Here is a 17,573-nt window from a genome sequence, read left to right as displayed (position 1 = left end):
TTACAAGGCTCCAGCGGCGGTCGGTGCTCACACCGTCGAACAGGACAGCCGATACCGCTTTGCATGATACACCTGATACGCCTCCCTAACAAAGTCTGGAGCAGTTCATGGGGCAGAGAAGAAACTATGAGGGGGGTGACTGAGACCTATGATAAAGCGCTGCGCGTAATGAGGGGCAGTCTGAAATAATTCGCCTGCGGTCGTTTTACGCAGAAAAATAAAATGGGAATGGCAAGTGAGGATCTGCTCGTGACACTCCAAATACTGCCGGGTTTCTTTTCCAACTGTCTGTTCTTAGCCCTGTACGACTCCGTGGTGCTCGCGAAGCGGGTTGTGTCCTTGCTCAGCTGCTCCAGGTCCGCCGGCTCAGGAGAGCGGCGCCGCATGCTGACCTCAGCGGGGCTCCGCTCCATCTGGAATAGCTTCCTTCTAGACGCCTACAAGCAGGTAATGTCGCTGTCGCTATTTGGGCGGATCACAGTGCTTTAAATTGTAATAATCTTGGTTCATTTATTTCTTGTTGTTTGGTCATTAATCCGTTTAACAACCGCAAATTTGTCGCATATCCAACCATATCCCACCTGTCTAACCTACGACACGTATTGGATGTCTTTGAATGTTGTCTTGTCTTCTCGTTAGATTCACACATACATAGGAAAACTATGTCTTCATAGTTGTTGTCAAGGGGGGGGGGTTAATGCAGCCAAATTCTCGGCATAGGTCGTCTCATTTTCATAGTTTTTGCTTCTGTTGTACGACAACTGAATGAGTATGAAATGTTCTGTTTATTACCTTCTTCTATGTTGACAAGCAGTCACAGGACAGGCTGCCAAGTTCCTGAGTTGCAGAGAAAGTCATTTTTTAAGATGTAGGCTAGTCCTCCTCAAACAAATTAAATGAAAAACAGATGAATGACATCAGCACTGTACGTATTGATAGTTCATCATTAAGCTTAGTACTTTTTGCCCTAATCATAGTTTACTTGAGGTGGGGCTGCGGTCATTAAGTTAAATCCAAGGGCATGGTTTGGCTATCCCCTGCACAGTTTACTCAATCTGTTCCCTTGGTTTATTTATTTAATCTTTATTTAATCAGGCAATCTCATTGAGATTAAGATCTCATTTCGAAGAGGGATCTGAGAAAAAGAAACATTCACAAGAACTTAATCAGTAAAACTGAAGCAATATAACTGCAACAAAAAACCAAAGGAATTTCTTTTTTCAGATACTGAAGCTTTAACATCTCGAAGGGGAATCAGAGACTGTAGTTTGCTGTTTAGTTTGCTGTGCATTCATCTAAAAGGTGGAGTACCTGCAACCTGTTACCAGTAGTCAAGTGCAGATCAAGGTTGACTGAACAATAGTTTTATGTTTGGAAGAACACAGACATCCTTTAATTCTATTCAAGAATTAAAATTTGTTTGATTTTTAATTTTTGACAAAAATGTTGAATATGAATCTGCCGTTAAGCCAAAATCCTAAGTATTCATATGAGTCACCAAGAGTAATATGGGTACCATTTAAGGTTTTAATGGCAGGATAGTCAGAGTTACTGGTCGAGGTAGAAAATCCAAGATACTTGGTCTTTTCTGCACATAAAAGTAGTTGAAAAGTTGTGATAATTGGAAAGCAGAAAGCAGCCTGGGCTGGTATGGAGCCTGGGGAATATGACATTTTAACATCACCAAAAAAATGGTCATGGAAACATTGATTATGATTATGTGGCAACTCATTTCAGATGGCTTGAGTACCATCAGTAAGATAACAGTGGAAACAATTAAAAGAGAACTCCTGTATTTTAAAACCTTGGTTCTAATTTTACATATTTTGGGTTTGAAATAAGTGGAAGTGGAGTGGAAATAAGTGACAATAACTTTTGGAATTGGTCTAGTTGATTGACTCAGCTAGCAGCTGAGAATGGGTGGCAAATGGTCATTCTTTGGGGCAATTGCGCCAGATCAAAGAACGTCCACTGACTGTCTAAGCCAAGAGAGATAACAAGTTGTTTTTGTCACTGACAAGCTCAAGTCCTTGTATTAGCTGTAGTATCTGGTGTTCCACTGACTAGTTTGTGTTACTGTGTCACTTTGGTATTTCAAATGATAAGTTTGAATGCAATACAATATTTGGGTAACACAATAACAACTGATTGAGGCTGTTAGTGGCAAAAACAAGCACTTTTTGGGTTTGGGAGCAGTTCCTCATTGTTCACCACTCTTTCTCGGGTGCCGATTGAGGTGATCTACTGGAGTGTGGTACAGCTTCATCTAGATCTATAGATATAGTAATTTTTGGAGTAGGATTTTGTGATCGTAGCAAAAGAGGTCAATGACTAGCGCAGGGAGGAGATGGTGTTATCAATCTCTGAAGCTGCAGCTACTATTGTGCTGTGACCTGGGCGAAAACCAGACTGCTGTTGCTGTTGTATGTCTATTGAGTCAATAGAGGCACATTGTTGAAAAGTGACCAAATGATTCTATAATTTTTGCAAAGAAAGGAGGTTCAGATATTTGACCGTAGTTGTTTTTTGTAAGGGTACTTCTAAAGGTTTGCTTTGTAAACAACTACACTGTATACCAAACTAAAGGAAAGCTTGCAGTCAGAGGAAGCTGAAGCACTGGTGACTCCCTCTGCTGGACAGATATGGTAATTGTCTATAGTTTAATCTGCTGATTTAAATAGAAAAATAAAAGAGAGGAAATGTGATTAAAAGCTTAAGCCATTTGTGTTTTTTAAGGCTGGAGGTGTGACTATGATGAGAATGTCTTTCAAAATGTATTGGATCTGTCACAGGCAGAGAGTTGACTAATAGTTTAGCTGGTGGTTGGTGCAGATTCCTCTCTGTTGCCTAAAGGTTAATCAGTCCTCAGGGATGCCTTAGAGGAGCCATTGTCTCTGTTGTGGATGGCATTAATGAGCTGTAGGGAGAACCAAGGACTGTATCCATTTTAAATTATATTCTTTATAAGGGGTTTTCTAGTCTTTTGGCAGGATGACAGAATGACAAATCATTTTGAAAATTCCTGAGGCTTTAAATGCTTGTAATTTCTTTGCGTGAAAATTCGAGATTGAGTTTTGGGGGATTTTTGTGTCTTTGGCACATGCAACAGGACAATTTATAACTTTGCACACTTTGCACAGATTTCCACATAGATATTTTTTTCTACTATATGGCCCAACTTGGAGCTCCATAAAATAAGGATAGGGACAGTGGTGAAAAGTAACTAAGCAGATTTACTTTTCGGAGGGAAAAGTTTTAGTTTTTACTCCACTACATTTGTTTTACAACTTAAGTTATTACTTGTGCAGATTCAGATAATAAATACAACATACACTGCCCGTCCAAAAAACAAGTCGCACACTCTAATATTTTGTTGGACCGTCTTTAGCTTTGAGTAAGGCACACTTTCGCCGTGGCATCGTTTCAATAAGCTTCTGCAGTGTCACAACATTTATTTCCATCCAGAGTTGCATTAATTTTCCGCCAAGATCTTATATTGATGATGGGAGAGTGGCTTGTACGGAAGGCACTAGACATGATGGGTGCATCACTTCATCCGCCTCTCTTCTTACCCTGATGTGCCCATCACTCTGGAACAGGGTAAATCTGGACTCGTCAGACCACATGACCTTCCTCCATTGCTCCAGAGTCCAATCTTTATGCTCCCTAGCAAATTGAAGCCTTTTTTTTCCGATTAGCCTCACTGATCAGTGGTTTTCCAAGGGCTACACAGCTCTTTAGTCCCAATCCCTTGAGTTCCCTTCACATTGTGCGTGTGGTTCACCACTATCCCTCCAGGTTAATAATAATGCGTTGGACGGTTCTTAACCCAATTTTAGTAGTTTCAGCAATCTCCTCAGTTGTTTTCTTAGCTTGATGCAGGCCCATAATTTGACCCTTCTGAAACAGGTTAACACCCTTTCCATGACCACAGGATATGCCTTCTGACATGGTTGTTTAAGAAATGAGAAGCTCCTCACCGCATCACATAGGGTTAAATAAGTTGTTGCCAGCTGACACATATTCATCACTGCAGTAATTATCCAATGGAAGACTCTTACCTATTTGCTTAGTTAAATCCAGGTGGTGACTTTTTTTTTGGACAGGAAGTGTATAATCAAAATATAATATCTATGTACAGTGCTTAACAAATTTATCAGACCACCTGTCATAAAAACAAGAAAACACAAACATTTTAGAAATCTGTCAAAAACTTGTCTCAAATTAAACATTGTATTATTATTTATTAGGCAAATAGCAAACTGGAACAACTAAATAGTCCTTATTCACATATTTTAACCAAAAATCTTAATATTTTGTTTGACCTCCTTTGGCCCTGATTGTTTTCATGTATTTTTTGACCGTCTCTTTTGTTATTGAGTTCCAAATAGTTACTAGCTGTTCCCAGAGACTTGCTTTGGATTACATTTGTGTGTGATCTATTTTTTAATTCAATAAATCCCAGATCTGTTCGATAGTATTCAAGTCTGGACTTTGACTTGGCCAGTCCATCAGTTCCTCTACTCCAGATTCCTTTTACATAATTTCAAATACATCATTTTGAATAAAAGAGCTTGCACATACTGGTGGGTTAACCATTACAGAAATTAAACAAATATTTTGGTAATCAGCAATACTATTAATTTAGGGCAGGGGAGGCAAACACCTTACACCTTTACACTGGGTGGTGGTCTAATAAATTCGTTAAGCACTGTATATATATTCTTTCTGGGTACTCTGGCCTCCTCCCACAGACATGCAGGTTAGGTTAATTGGTGACTCCAAATTACATGTACTGTAGGTGTGAGTGTGAGCATGAGTGGTTGTTTGTCTCTATGTATTAGCCCTACCACCAGTCTAAGATGTACCTCACCTCCCAGTACCCAATATCAAGTGGGACTGGCTCCAGCCAACCCACAACCCTTAAGGATAAGCAGCATAGACAATATATTTGTAATAATATTTGTGTTTAAAAATGTATTTTGGTTAAGTTCAATCAATAGCAAGCTGCCAGTAAAATATTTCCTTGATATATTGCTCATGTAATTGTTCATTAAAGAGGAGAAGATGACGTCTGAAGTTGACATTTTTTACACTAATATTCTGATATGAAAAAAATGCATGGAAACCCATCGCCTTAAACCATTTAAGACTTTATACAAGGTGAAGCTGAGCAATTTAATTAAATGTACTATTCTAAGTACAGTAATACTAGAGATTACTGTATTAAATGTATTATCTCAACCAAATTGTATGGAAGAGGGGAAATTAAACACTGCATTTAAATGTTCACATGTTGTTCTTTACAACTGCTTGGTAACAATTCCAACTTTTTTGGAGAGTTGAGGTGTCTCTGCATGTAAGACCTGAACATTATACACAAGCATGCATACATAAAGTGCTCACACAGTAATTATTGTACACTATAGAGCTACGGTCTTCATAACAATACACACACTGAAATGTAAATATTTGCATGGTTACAGATAGAGGCAGGCACAAACAAGGCTCAGCTCAAACATATTGTATAATGCAGCACCTTACAGATTTTTAGTGTGTGTGCTTGGCCTCCCCTAGACTACCACATATATACTCACCTACATCAACTGCTGTAGAAAAAACAGAAGTTGTCATCAATTGTTTGTGAAAAAACAACAACTAAAAAACCAAATAAAAGCAGCCATGGCTTCTCACTGTGGACTTGACATGGCATTACACTGTAAGTGTAGGCTGTTTTTCAATGTTTGTAACCTGGGTTTTACTTCAGTGTGGCCCATTGTGAGAAGTACTGGTTGGATGAATATGACACATAGCCTTGGGGTAGCTGAGATGCAGTGCATATGCAAATTGAAACAAAATACAAATAGCTTTTGGCAGGTCTTAAATGTTGTCAATCATGACTTCTCCTTCAATGATTATCTGCCACTGTTGTTGTTTGCTTCACATGAAAGCACACAGGAGTTGCTGGGTTTTAGTCTGGCTGATCTTGTTTTCGGGCACACAGTGCATTGCGCTTACTCAGAGAAAAATGGCATGCTAAGAAATCAAATGACAGAGAGCATTCTAGAATATACCAGCTCTTTTTAAGAGAAGTTGTATCATGCTTGCTCAGTTCAAAATTAACAAATATGACCAGAAATTTATGAGAAAGTTCCAGCCTGATAAGACAATGGTTTTGTTACTGGTCATTGACCGACAACTGAGTGACACACATAATTATGTGAAAATACATCTGATTGTATGAGGAAATCCAGATTTTGTCACATAAACTTGTTAAAATGTTATTTTTCCCGTTCTAACAATCTGTCTCTTGTATTCCCCAGTGTGGCCTTCAGCAGTGATGAGCATGAGCTGAGTGAAAAGCAACATTCAGTTCCCTGTGCTCACCAGGGAAATTCAGAGAATTTTTTTTAAGTTGGATTAGTGTTTGTCACAGATATCTGAGCCAACCCATAGGAAAGTGGTCAGCCTTTTTGTTAGTTACCCAGATCTTTTTGGTGATAACCCCACACAAACATAATCATGTTTGTGGAGATTCTGACATTGGCAGAAGCCCATAAAACAACATGATTGCATAGTAAGTTTTACAGAATGATTGATAATGTAGCGTGGAATACCTCCTTCAGAATGGCTTTGCTGTTCCTGCTGCTTGCACTAATGGGTGGAGCCTTTCATCATTGCTGGTCCCACTGTTGCTATGTCCAAGAGCTCTGAGCATTTTAGCCATCTTTTTAGCTTGCACTCATGGATGCAAAATTTTACTACTTTCATACTACTTTCAAAGTAGGATCTCTTTAAAAATGATGGGTTGCATCTTAACAGGAAAGGAATGTAAAAACTGATCAGTAATTTCATTAACTTCATTGCTTTTAGCCTTAACTGATGGTTTCCCCAGCAAGACCCAACCTGTCTATTATAGCCGTGACCAAGTCAAGTTCTGTTCGACTTCTTTACTCGTTCATTCATTCCTGTTAAATTGCAGACAGACATTTACAAATATGACTAATAATGAGCAATATGGTAACAGTGAATAACATGACAATAGTTAATATATGAATGATAATAACGTGACTAATATTAGTAAAACGTGGCCGCGGCAGACAATCCACAGGAGCCTGAGAGATAAGAAGAGGAGTAGAGAGGAGTCCAGTGCATCATTGGACCCAGCAGTCTAAGCCTATAGCAGCATAATTAGGGGCTGGTCCAAGGCCTGAGCCAGCCCTAAACTATAAGCTATATCAAAAAGCACAAAAAGGCTCCAGAGAAGATACCAAGTTAGTAACAGACAGTAAAGGGACATGAAGTATCTATTTAACTCTATTTACTTTATTTACTCTATTTACTCACAGCCCAGTCATGACAAAGGGCACACACTTGACCTAGTGTTCTCTCATGCTTTCTGTGTGGATGATGCAAATTTGATTTTTTTCTGTCTCTGACCACAAGACAGTGCTCTTCCAGGTTCCACTCCTCTCTCCTGACCCCAAACCCAGCAAAGGATTCTCTCCCATCCTTTAAATTCACTCTCTGTTCCTCACTTTTGTGAAACTTTTATTTCCTCAAAGACATTTTGATTTTAATAACAGTGAATATCAGTGCTTTTAACAGGTCATGTTCAAATATTTTAGATTCTATGGCTCCTATAAGATGTAATAAGTTGAAACTATCTTCACTGCAATGGATCAATGTGGATTTGAGAATTTTAAAGAGGCAGTGGTGGAAGGCCACGTGCGGATGGAAAAAGGATCTCCCTTTTTTCTTTAGAAGACCTGATGTTCACTTACCAGCGTAAGATCAAAGAAGTAAAGAACACCTATTTCTCTGAACTAATACTGAAAAGCAGACACAATCCAATTTAGAAAAAAACTGTTGCCACTCAGCTCAGCAATCATATCTTTGAGAAATTTCAGTGTGGTTTCCCATGTCTACACAGCTATCAGACTGCTCTGGTCAAGGTCACCAATGACTTATTGCTTGCAGCCGATGCAGGATTTTACCCCATTTTAATTCTCCTTGAGCTCAGCACAGCTTTCGACACCGTGAACCACAATATCTTAATCAACTGTCTGAAGAATTATGGTGGCATCAGTGATGTGGCTCTGGATTGGTTTATATCCTATCTTTCGAACAGGTCCTTCTCTGTATTGCTTGGGGATGCCTCCTCCTGTGCTTCACACTTTTGTGGGGTCCCCTGGGGTCTATTTTGGGTCCCCTCTTATTCAACATTTACTCGCTACCCCTAGGGCAAATCCTGCGTAGACACAACATCAATTTCCGATGCATTTGCATCCCATTAAAGTCTGGTGCCACTGATACTTCTTTCGTTATATCCTGCCGTGCTGATGTTAAAAAATGGATGTCCAAAAATTTCCTCAGTTGAATCACTCCAAATCTAATCACCTCCAGTGGCCCCATTACTATTACCATCAACTACCTCTCTTCTGGTCTGTGGGCCTTATTGATTAATATCTGAGAAGAGGCCCGTCACTTGTGTGTTATTTTCGACTCACAATTGTCTTTTGATGCTCAGGTGACTATGGTAGTGCAATCTTACTTTGCCCAACTTGGACGACTCACCAGTACCTGGTCATTCCTCTCCCCTGCAGACTTAAAAGGTCATTCATGCTATCATCTCTTCCGGACTTTACTATTACTCTGGAATCAGCAAGCAAAACATCCATAGAGTGCAGTTGATATCAATTCTTGTCATGCTTTTTTTAAATACACACTAAGAGAAGTGACCATGCCACACCAGTCCTCACTGGAGGGGCTGTGAGTCAGAGGTAGAGTCCCTCAATCGTGTTGTGTCGAATATTCCTTGGGCAAGAATGTGTGTGAAAGAATAGTCTCCTCCAATTGAGATTCTTCCTGTAGGAATGATGTGTGAATGGGTGAATGAGGATGTGATGTAAAAGCGCTTTGAGTATTCGAAATGACTAGAAAGGTGCTATACAAATACAGACCATTTACTGACCTTCATTGTAACCCGTGAGTTTCAGAATTGATTTTAAAACATTACTACTCGCCCGAGATCCTCCAGCAGGGCCCTACTAAATGGTTCCAAGAACTTGACTCGTCACTAAAGGTGACCAGGCCTTTGCTGTTCTTTGCCCTCAGGTGTGGAACTCCCTACCTGAGGCATCTGAGTATCCTCTTTAAAATCTCTTTTTAAGACTTCCTTTTACAGTTTGGCTTTTTCTTAACTATTGATGATTGTTGTGCTTGTATGGGTCTATGTATTTATGGACATTGTATATGTGTATGAATATATATATTGTAGCTGCTATATATTAGAAAATAAGTATTTTGTTATCTGTTGTTTATTTCTTAATGTAAACCACTTTGTAACTTGCTTTTGAAAGGTGCTTAGTAAATAAAGTTATTATCATATCATCACTAGTACCAAAATCAATCAATCTATCTATCTATCTATCTATCTATCTATCTATCTATCTATCTATCTATCTATCTATCTATCTATCATACCATCCAGCACAATTTTGATTGTATTGTTTAACTAATACAGTAGCACAGTAGGTATGGACCAACCCTGGCCTGTTGTACTGGCTTCACTTGCAGCACTCACTTCTAGTGTAGGGTTGTGTAAGTCACAGAGTTTGGAGAGTTTGTGTAATATTGGTAAGTTAACATCCACAGAATACAGTATGTATCTATGTAGACTATGTACAGTATCTATGTAGACTAGGGATAAAATTCCTAGTCAACGGTAAGTAAATTTATGAATGAAACTTATGAACTTGTGAAACTTGATTTCTTTTTGTGTTGAAGGGCTGAGCACATCTTGCATAAGCAAATATAAATAGAATAATAGAAGACAGACCTATTTGCACAAGAGGATCTCTGTGGTTAATATGCACCAATATACCATTATTGATCATACTGAAAGTGTAACAAGTGGAGCCTACCTGTGGTGGGAAAAATATACTTTCCATGTGTTTACTTGGGCAGCATGGTGGTGCTGTGGTTAGCACTGTTGCCTCACAGCAAGAAGGTCCTGGGTTCGAATCCCGGTTTGAAGCCGGGGTGTTTCTGTGTGGAGTTTGCATGTTCTCCCCATGCTAGTGTGGGTTCTCTCCGGCTACTCCGGCTTCCTCCCACAATCCAAAGACATGCACATTAGGTTAATTGGTAACTCTAAATTGCCCGTAGGTGTGAGTGTGAGAGTGAAAGGTTGTCTGTATGTGGCCCTGCGATTGGCTGGCGACCAGTCCAGGGTGTACCCCGCCTCTTGCCCGAAGTCAGCTGGGATAGGCTCCAGCTCCCCCCACGACCCTGACGGATAAGTGGTATAGAAAATGGATGGATGGATGGATTTTTACTTAAGGTTTTTGCAATGTTAGTAATTGAATGTTTTTGTGAAACAAAAAGTGTATAGTGCTACTATTTTTATTTGTTGTTTTTACACTTGGCGAAATAATTTGGCGAGTGTATCAGTACTTTTTTGAAAATTTTCAGCACATTTGTTTGATACCAAGATAATACTGATAGCTTTGACAATTTTGGCATGTTCATACTGTTTCTTTAGTTTTGCAAGAACTAAAATATTAGAGTCTGTTAATAGATAAAGACCATATCTTGACGTTTCTATTTTGTGAGTAAACATTAATCCCTATTTTTACCGTCTTAGGTGAAACTTGGCTGTGAGGCACCCAACTCCAAAGTGGTGAAAGTGACTAATGTGCCACCTGGTGCCAAGATCCGAAAAGGAGATGAGTGCCACCTTTTGGATTTTGAGTCATCAGATCGCCCTCTAGTGGTCAATTTTGGTTCAGCCACCTGACCCCCTTTCATAAGCCACCTGCCAGCTTTCCGGCAGTTGGTGGAGGACTTCAGTGATGTAGCTGATTTCCTGTTAGTGTACATTGATGAGGCTCATCCGGCTGATGGCTGGGTGGCTCCTCCTATGGGCTCGTGCTCTTTCAATGTCCCAAAACATCAGAATCTGGAGGAGAGGCTTGGAGCGGCACGCAAACTCATTGAGCACTTTTCCCTGCCACCACAGTGTCAGCTGGTAGCTGACTGTATGGACAACAATGCTAATGTGGCATATGGTGTGTCCAATGAACGGGTGTGCATAGTACAACAAAGAAAGATTGCCTATCTAGGTGGTAAAGGGCCTTTTTTTTACAATCTGAAGGATGTGCGGCAGTGGCTGGAACAGAGCTACGGTAAACGGTAGGAGCAAAAGTACAGAGGATGACATATCCCATATTTCAGAGAGGAAATAAGACATTTTTCTGTTTAGTATAAGAATAAAAGGCAGAATCAAAAGGTGTGTTGCGGTGGTTGAAAGTAACTAAGTACACTTACTCAAGTACTGTACTGATGTACAAATCGGAGGTACTTTTTACTTCACTACATTTATTTGATACCTTGATTAAAATTAATGACAAAATAGATGCTAATACTTTTGTACTTTTACTGTTTTGAATGCAAGGTTTGTAATAGAGTATTTCTACACATAACTTTATACTTAAGTAAAAGATTTGAGTATTTCTTTCAACACTATATGTAAGTAATGAATTAAGTTCCAAATGTGAAACTTTTTGTATTTTAGAAATTGGGCAAACTTTTTGAACACCTATTAATTCTGAGATAAATATGTGTAAAGACCTATGCTGATAAACCACATGAACTAGGCAGCAAATTGATTGGATGTAACATATGTTGACAGTGTTTGTTTTTCACCTGTATTGATCTACTCTTTTGTGGCCACAATCATATTTTACATTATTTCCATTGAAATTTAAAACCATATAATTGAAAGGGTTAGTTCCCATTTTATAAAGATGTGTTATTTATATAAACGGCTCTAATAAGGCTTTTTCCTTTCCTTGTGCTTCTTAAAAGCATTTACCCTTTTCATATTACAAAATTGAATCAAAGTTGATTTAATGTGGCTTTTTTGACACTGATCAAAGATCAGATCAAAGGTGAAAACAGATTTTTCCAATGTGATCAAAGTGGTGAAATGTAAGTATTAACTCCTCCAGTCAGTACATAGTAAATGCACTTTTGGGAGCATCCAGTTACAACTTTAAGTCTGTGTGAACAGGTCTAGACCAGGGGTGTCCAAACTTTTTTCACTGAGGGCCACATACAGAAAAACATACAAAGGGCTGGGCCACTCACTAGAAGTGAGCTATATTGCTAACTTTAATCCACTAGAGGTGATGTATATCGCCTCACCTCTAGTGGATTAAAGTTGGCAAAATCAATCAAATGTAGGTAAATTCTGCTTGATAACTGAATATGATTCAAGAAAAATCCATTTCCATTAGTGGGCATTCATTTATTAGTTGTGGTACAAGCTGGTCTTTGCCTTGTAGGCTCTTGTTCAGTGTGTTAAGGTAATCAGTGAGATCCACTAAAAATGCCAACCAGAGAGGGTCACTGAGCTCATGAAGAGGTCGGTCCTTATCTCTTCAAAACTAGTCGATTTCTGATCTCAGGAAATAAAACCGCTGCAGCACAGAGCCACAAGAATGGTAGAGCACCCCCCAGCACCAGTATCAGCATCAGAGAGGGAAGCTTGAAATAGTCTGTACTAGAGCCCTGGTGCTCGAATCAACAGCCTTACCTCCACTTTCTTGCTCCTTGGCGGACACCGTAGATTCCTTTGCGCTCGCCTGTCCCAGCTGGAGACCCATCAGTCGTACCTCCACACAGCTTGTCCCATTTAACTCCGATCATGCCAACTGCATCTGGCACAGCTTCAAACATCCTCACCCATCATGGTGCTCTTTAGACTGCTAACATCAAGCAGCTCCTCCGTAATGCAAAAGTGAACTGAAACTTTCTACACTCGCTCTCTTACGCTTCCTTAATTCTGCCATTTTGGGTCACCTGTAGCACATTTCTTCTTCGGATACTCATTTTATAGAGAAGCTCAGTCCAGCGCAAGTTCCATGTTTGGGCCATATTCCAATACATTTTTAGAATTTCCTGCGGGCCAATGAAAATTGGACCACGGTCCTGACAGCAGTTCAGCAGCCTCTCTCATATAATTTCTCAGAGTAGATATGAGTAACCCCTCCGTTCATCAGCATGCAGTCTAGACTTTACTTGCTCTCAATGTGAAGCAGGTTAAGCCATATTGTTTATTTTGTATGCAGTATTATACCAGGCCACCAAAAGCTACACTGTCCATTTTCAACGGATTTTCAGTTACTTAGAATTAGTCATTATCCTCTGATTTGTGATTTTCAATTACTTTTTCGAGGAGTTGTTGAATGTTCCCTTTTCTTAATGGTGTATGTGTTGCAACGATATGATGTCAAACTCAGACTACTGAGTAATTCAGCCATCTATGGGATCACAATTTTATGATTTATTTGACTTCCAAGAAGTTCTAAAAACAATTGGTTTTACAAGTGATGATTTATGTGATACTATTAAAGTGGGGGAATACTTTTTTTCTCCTAAATTCAGTATTTTATTTGTTAATAATGGAGATAATAATAATGGAGATAACTCTAAAGGGTAGGTGTCAAAAATCTACATTCAATTTTCTTTGATTCAGTGTTGTAAGACTTCCCAAATACTGCTATAGATTCAGGTTCACCTCTACTTGTTTTTTGGACAAAAATGTTTTCATGCATCTTTATTTACAGTTAATATTCTCCTAGAAAGACAGCTGAATAAAACAGTCATAGACATTTTTGTAAAAATGCGAATACATTATTTATTGTTTCGATTCCCCCACCAACCCCCACACACACTTTTGAATCCCTGGTCAGTAAGTGAGGAAATTTTATAGATATTTATTCATTAATAAAGTTTGCGCATCTTGTCAATAAAAAAGAAATCTGATCAACATTATGTTTCTTTACAAACACATTTGCTGTTGCAAATTAATAGTAGAGTAAAAGTAGTATATACTTTATTTCTACAGGACAGGGTTGAGCACCACCACAGTCTTTGCTAAAATCTTTCTTTATCGCATTTGTGATATTTAATACCTAAACAATGTAATAGCTAAACCTAAACCAGCATCACAGTAGTACTGCGTAGTAGTACTACTACACACTTTTTTGATAATGTAAAACAAGAAATTATAGAGCAGGATGATTAACATTTAGTAAAGAATATATGAATTTTTCAAATGAAGAATTCACTTACCTTTAAATCCCTGAGACAATGTGGCAATGTTGTCAGCACACCATTGCCAGATAGAAATTAATATTAGATGCATTTTGTGGAAAGAACATTTCTGTCAATAATATATGTAGATTTACAAGTCTCACAAAAAGAGAAGCACTACAGGAATTGTAGGTTTACATTTTAGGAGGTATTTATGTTTAGGAGGTTTAAAGTGGCTTGCAAATACCCCTTTCAGTTAGCTCAAGCTCTATTTTTGTGCACAATAAATAAACAGCACTGTCAGCTGCTTGTCCTCATGGATCTCAAATTTGAATCCAATCCAAAACAGACACACCTACTCAAACCCAACACACATACACACATTTTCCAAAAAAGGACACCTGGTCCAAAAATCACTTGAGTCCAAAATAACAGGACAGGCCCAAATATAAAGGGCAATGCTCAGTGTCTTAACGTGCCTCATACTGATCAACACCCTACTTAGAGTCAAGTACTTTGAACATAATGTTGACCTGGTCCAACTTGGTTCCCACACCGTATCTAGGTTACTAGAATCTGAGTGGACCTTTTTGTTTTATTTTATGAATGAGGTTTAGTATAGAGGATTACCACTTTCAAATTTGTTTTTTGTCTTCAAAGTTGGGATTTTGGTGACAGGAAACCATAAAATATCCTGAAATACTTAAATATTCTCAACATGTTAAGGTAAGATAAACTCTTCAAAGTCAGTAAGTTTTTGTATGGTATGTATGGTTGAGATGGATATTAAATGTGTCAGGATTTGTCGATCATTATGTTTAAGTTCCAAAGGGCACACAGATGGTTTGTTCTTGTCGCAGTGACAAAGGTTAGCAAATGAAAACCTTTGGCGAAAGAGTCACCGACTCTGTCTCTGGTTGGATAGTGAACTGCACCTGGTCAAATGACATAGAACCATTGCATCTGTTTTCATTGTCAATAATGGGAAATAATGTGGAAAATAAAGAAGAATTTTTGTTGCTGAAACTGCTCTATGTGTCGTCTATATATCCATAATGACTCTTGGATTTCAGAAAGAAAATAAAAGGGTTACCAACAGATTTAAAAAATGAACACAACAAATTCCAACTTAACAGAAAACCTTTGAGCTACCAACTTAACAGTAGCATTGAATCATGGAAACCAGAGAGCCACAGCCAGGAGAACTGCACCCAAGATCCAGATCAAGATGGCGCCGGTGAGTGCGGCTGCCGTCGTACCTGCTCCAGGCCACTTTCTTTTTATTTTAGTTTTATTCAACTTTTTCTTTAACTTTCTGCACCGACCTCACCATGTCGTGCCCTCGTTGTAATAAATACGACAGAGACACACTGGTGAACATTGGCTCCCACACATTTTCATCCATTTTGGTTCCCGATGCGTCCTGGCCCAGCGAGATCCTGCGAGGGGCCCTCAACAACAACAACAACAAAGGACGCGTCAGCCTCACTCTGCATTAGAGGCCCTGGGGAAAATGAGCCGGCATCAGGAACGGGCTGAGGCTCAGAGCACACAACCCTCTGCTGCCTAGTATCCTGCTCACTAACGTCCAGTCTCTGGATAACAAGCTGGACGAACTCCGAGCCAGGATCAAGTACCAGAGGGACACAAGGGACTGCAGCATTATCTGCCTCACAGAGACATGGCTGACCCGCATGATACCGGACCACACCGTTCAACCAGTGGAGTTCTTCACAGTTCATCATATGGGCAGAACGGCTGAGTCAGGAAAATCTAAAGGTGGGGGAGTCTGTTTCATGATTAACACCAACTGGTGCAGTAATCTTGCCTATCTCACCATGTCCTGTTCGCCCAACCTGGAACTAACTCTAAAATGCCGGCCCTTCTACCTCTCCTGGGAATTCACCTCAGTTATATTCAGCACCGTCTACATTCCACCATAGGCGGACATGGACGCGGTATTAGCCGAGCTACATGAGGCTATTTCCAGCTACCAGGCTAACCACCGGGAATTTTAACCACCGGGGATTTTAACAGTGCCAACCTGAGGTGATGCCGGAACTTCGCCAGAACATCACCTTCCCCACCAGAGGACAGAGAACTTTGGACCACTGTTATTCTCCCTTCAAAGACAGCTATGCAGCAAAGACTCAACCTCCTTTCGGGAGGTCAGACCACTCGTCTATTCTCCTTCTGCCCAAATACAAACAACAGCTGAAGCGTGTGGCCCCGGCAGAAAGAGAAGTGATGCGCTGGTCTGACCATTCAGAGGCCGCTCTGCAGGACACGTTGGAGAGGACGGACTGGGACTTGTTCCAGCGCAGCTCTGGTGGTGACGTCAACGTGTTACGGAAGCAGTTGTGGTATTCATTGGGAAATTAGTGGAAGACACTGTCCCTAAAATAACTATCAGGGAATTTCCCAACCAGAAGCCGTGGGTGGACAAAGCCATCCGCGACACTCTGAAGTCCCGCACTGCTGCCTACAGCACGGGACTCGCCACCAGGAACATGGAACCGTACCGGACCGCTTCGTACGACGTCCGCAGAGTCGTGAGGGAGGCCAAGCAGAGGTACGGGAAAAAGCTGGAGTCACAGCGACAGCAGATTGACAGCAGGGGACTGTGGCAGGGACAATAACGGACTATAAAGCAGCACCGCAATCCGTGGTGCGTGCTGACGTCTCTGCCGACGAACTGATTGACTTTTAAGCGTGCTTCAAGGCTCCCAGCCAAGAAGTCGGCATACTGCCCGGCAAAGAGGAGCAGACACGCACCGTGACAGAGCACGACGTGAGGAGGATGTTTCGACACCAGGAAGGCAGCGGGACCAGACGGCATCACCGGCCGCGTACTCAAAGCCTGTGCCGACCGGCTTGCACTGGTGTTCACAGAAATAATCAACATCTCCCTCTTCCAGTGCATCATCCCCACCTGCTTCAAACAGTCTGTTATAGTGCCTGTCCCCAAAGAAGCCCTGCCCAGCTGTCTGAACGACTGAAGAGACTGGTCAAAAATTTCATCACCTCCCCCATACCGGCCCAACAGATCCACAGACGACGCCATAAATCACCTGCTTCACACAGCCCTGGCCCACCTGGACACCAGGAGGGGAAACTATGTGAGAATGCTGTTTGTGGACTTCAGTTCAACATTCAACACCATAGTCCCCTCCAGACTGGTCACTAAGTTGCTGGACCTTGGACTCACCCCCTTCCTGTGCAGGTGGGTCTTTCTGACCAGCAGACCACAGGTGGTTAAAGTGGGGAAACGCCTGTCATCCCCACGTACCCTGAACATCGGTGCCCCCCAGGGCTGTATGCTGAGCCCTCTGCTGTACTCCTTGTACACTCATGACTGCCTGTCCACATTAGACTCTAACACCATCCTGAAGTTTGCTGACGACACAGCTGTGGTGGGTCTGATCTCCAACAATAATGAGGAGGACTATTTGATGGAGATCGGCCACCTG

At 40.6% G+C, this 17,573-nt stretch overlaps 1 protein-coding gene across 1 annotated transcript; it reads left to right on the top strand.

Annotated features, from left to right (window-relative positions):
- The first annotated feature begins 222 nt into the window (after positions 1–222).
- Positions 223–11,200, top strand: dio2 (iodothyronine deiodinase 2). Its single transcript, XM_070842625.1, has 2 exons — positions 223–447; positions 10,649–11,200. Exons 1-2 carry the CDS (start codon positions 223–225, stop codon positions 11,198–11,200), a joined length of 777 nt encoding a protein of 258 aa, XP_070698726.1.
- The last annotated feature ends 6,373 nt before the right edge of the window (positions 11,201–17,573 follow it).

The sequence above is a fragment of the Pempheris klunzingeri genome, chromosome 13, assembly GCF_042242105.1.
Source record: "Pempheris klunzingeri isolate RE-2024b chromosome 13, fPemKlu1.hap1, whole genome shotgun sequence".
Taxonomy (NCBI): Eukaryota; Metazoa; Chordata; class Actinopteri; order Acropomatiformes; family Pempheridae; genus Pempheris; species Pempheris klunzingeri.
This window is presented reverse-complemented; position numbering and strand designations above follow the sequence as displayed.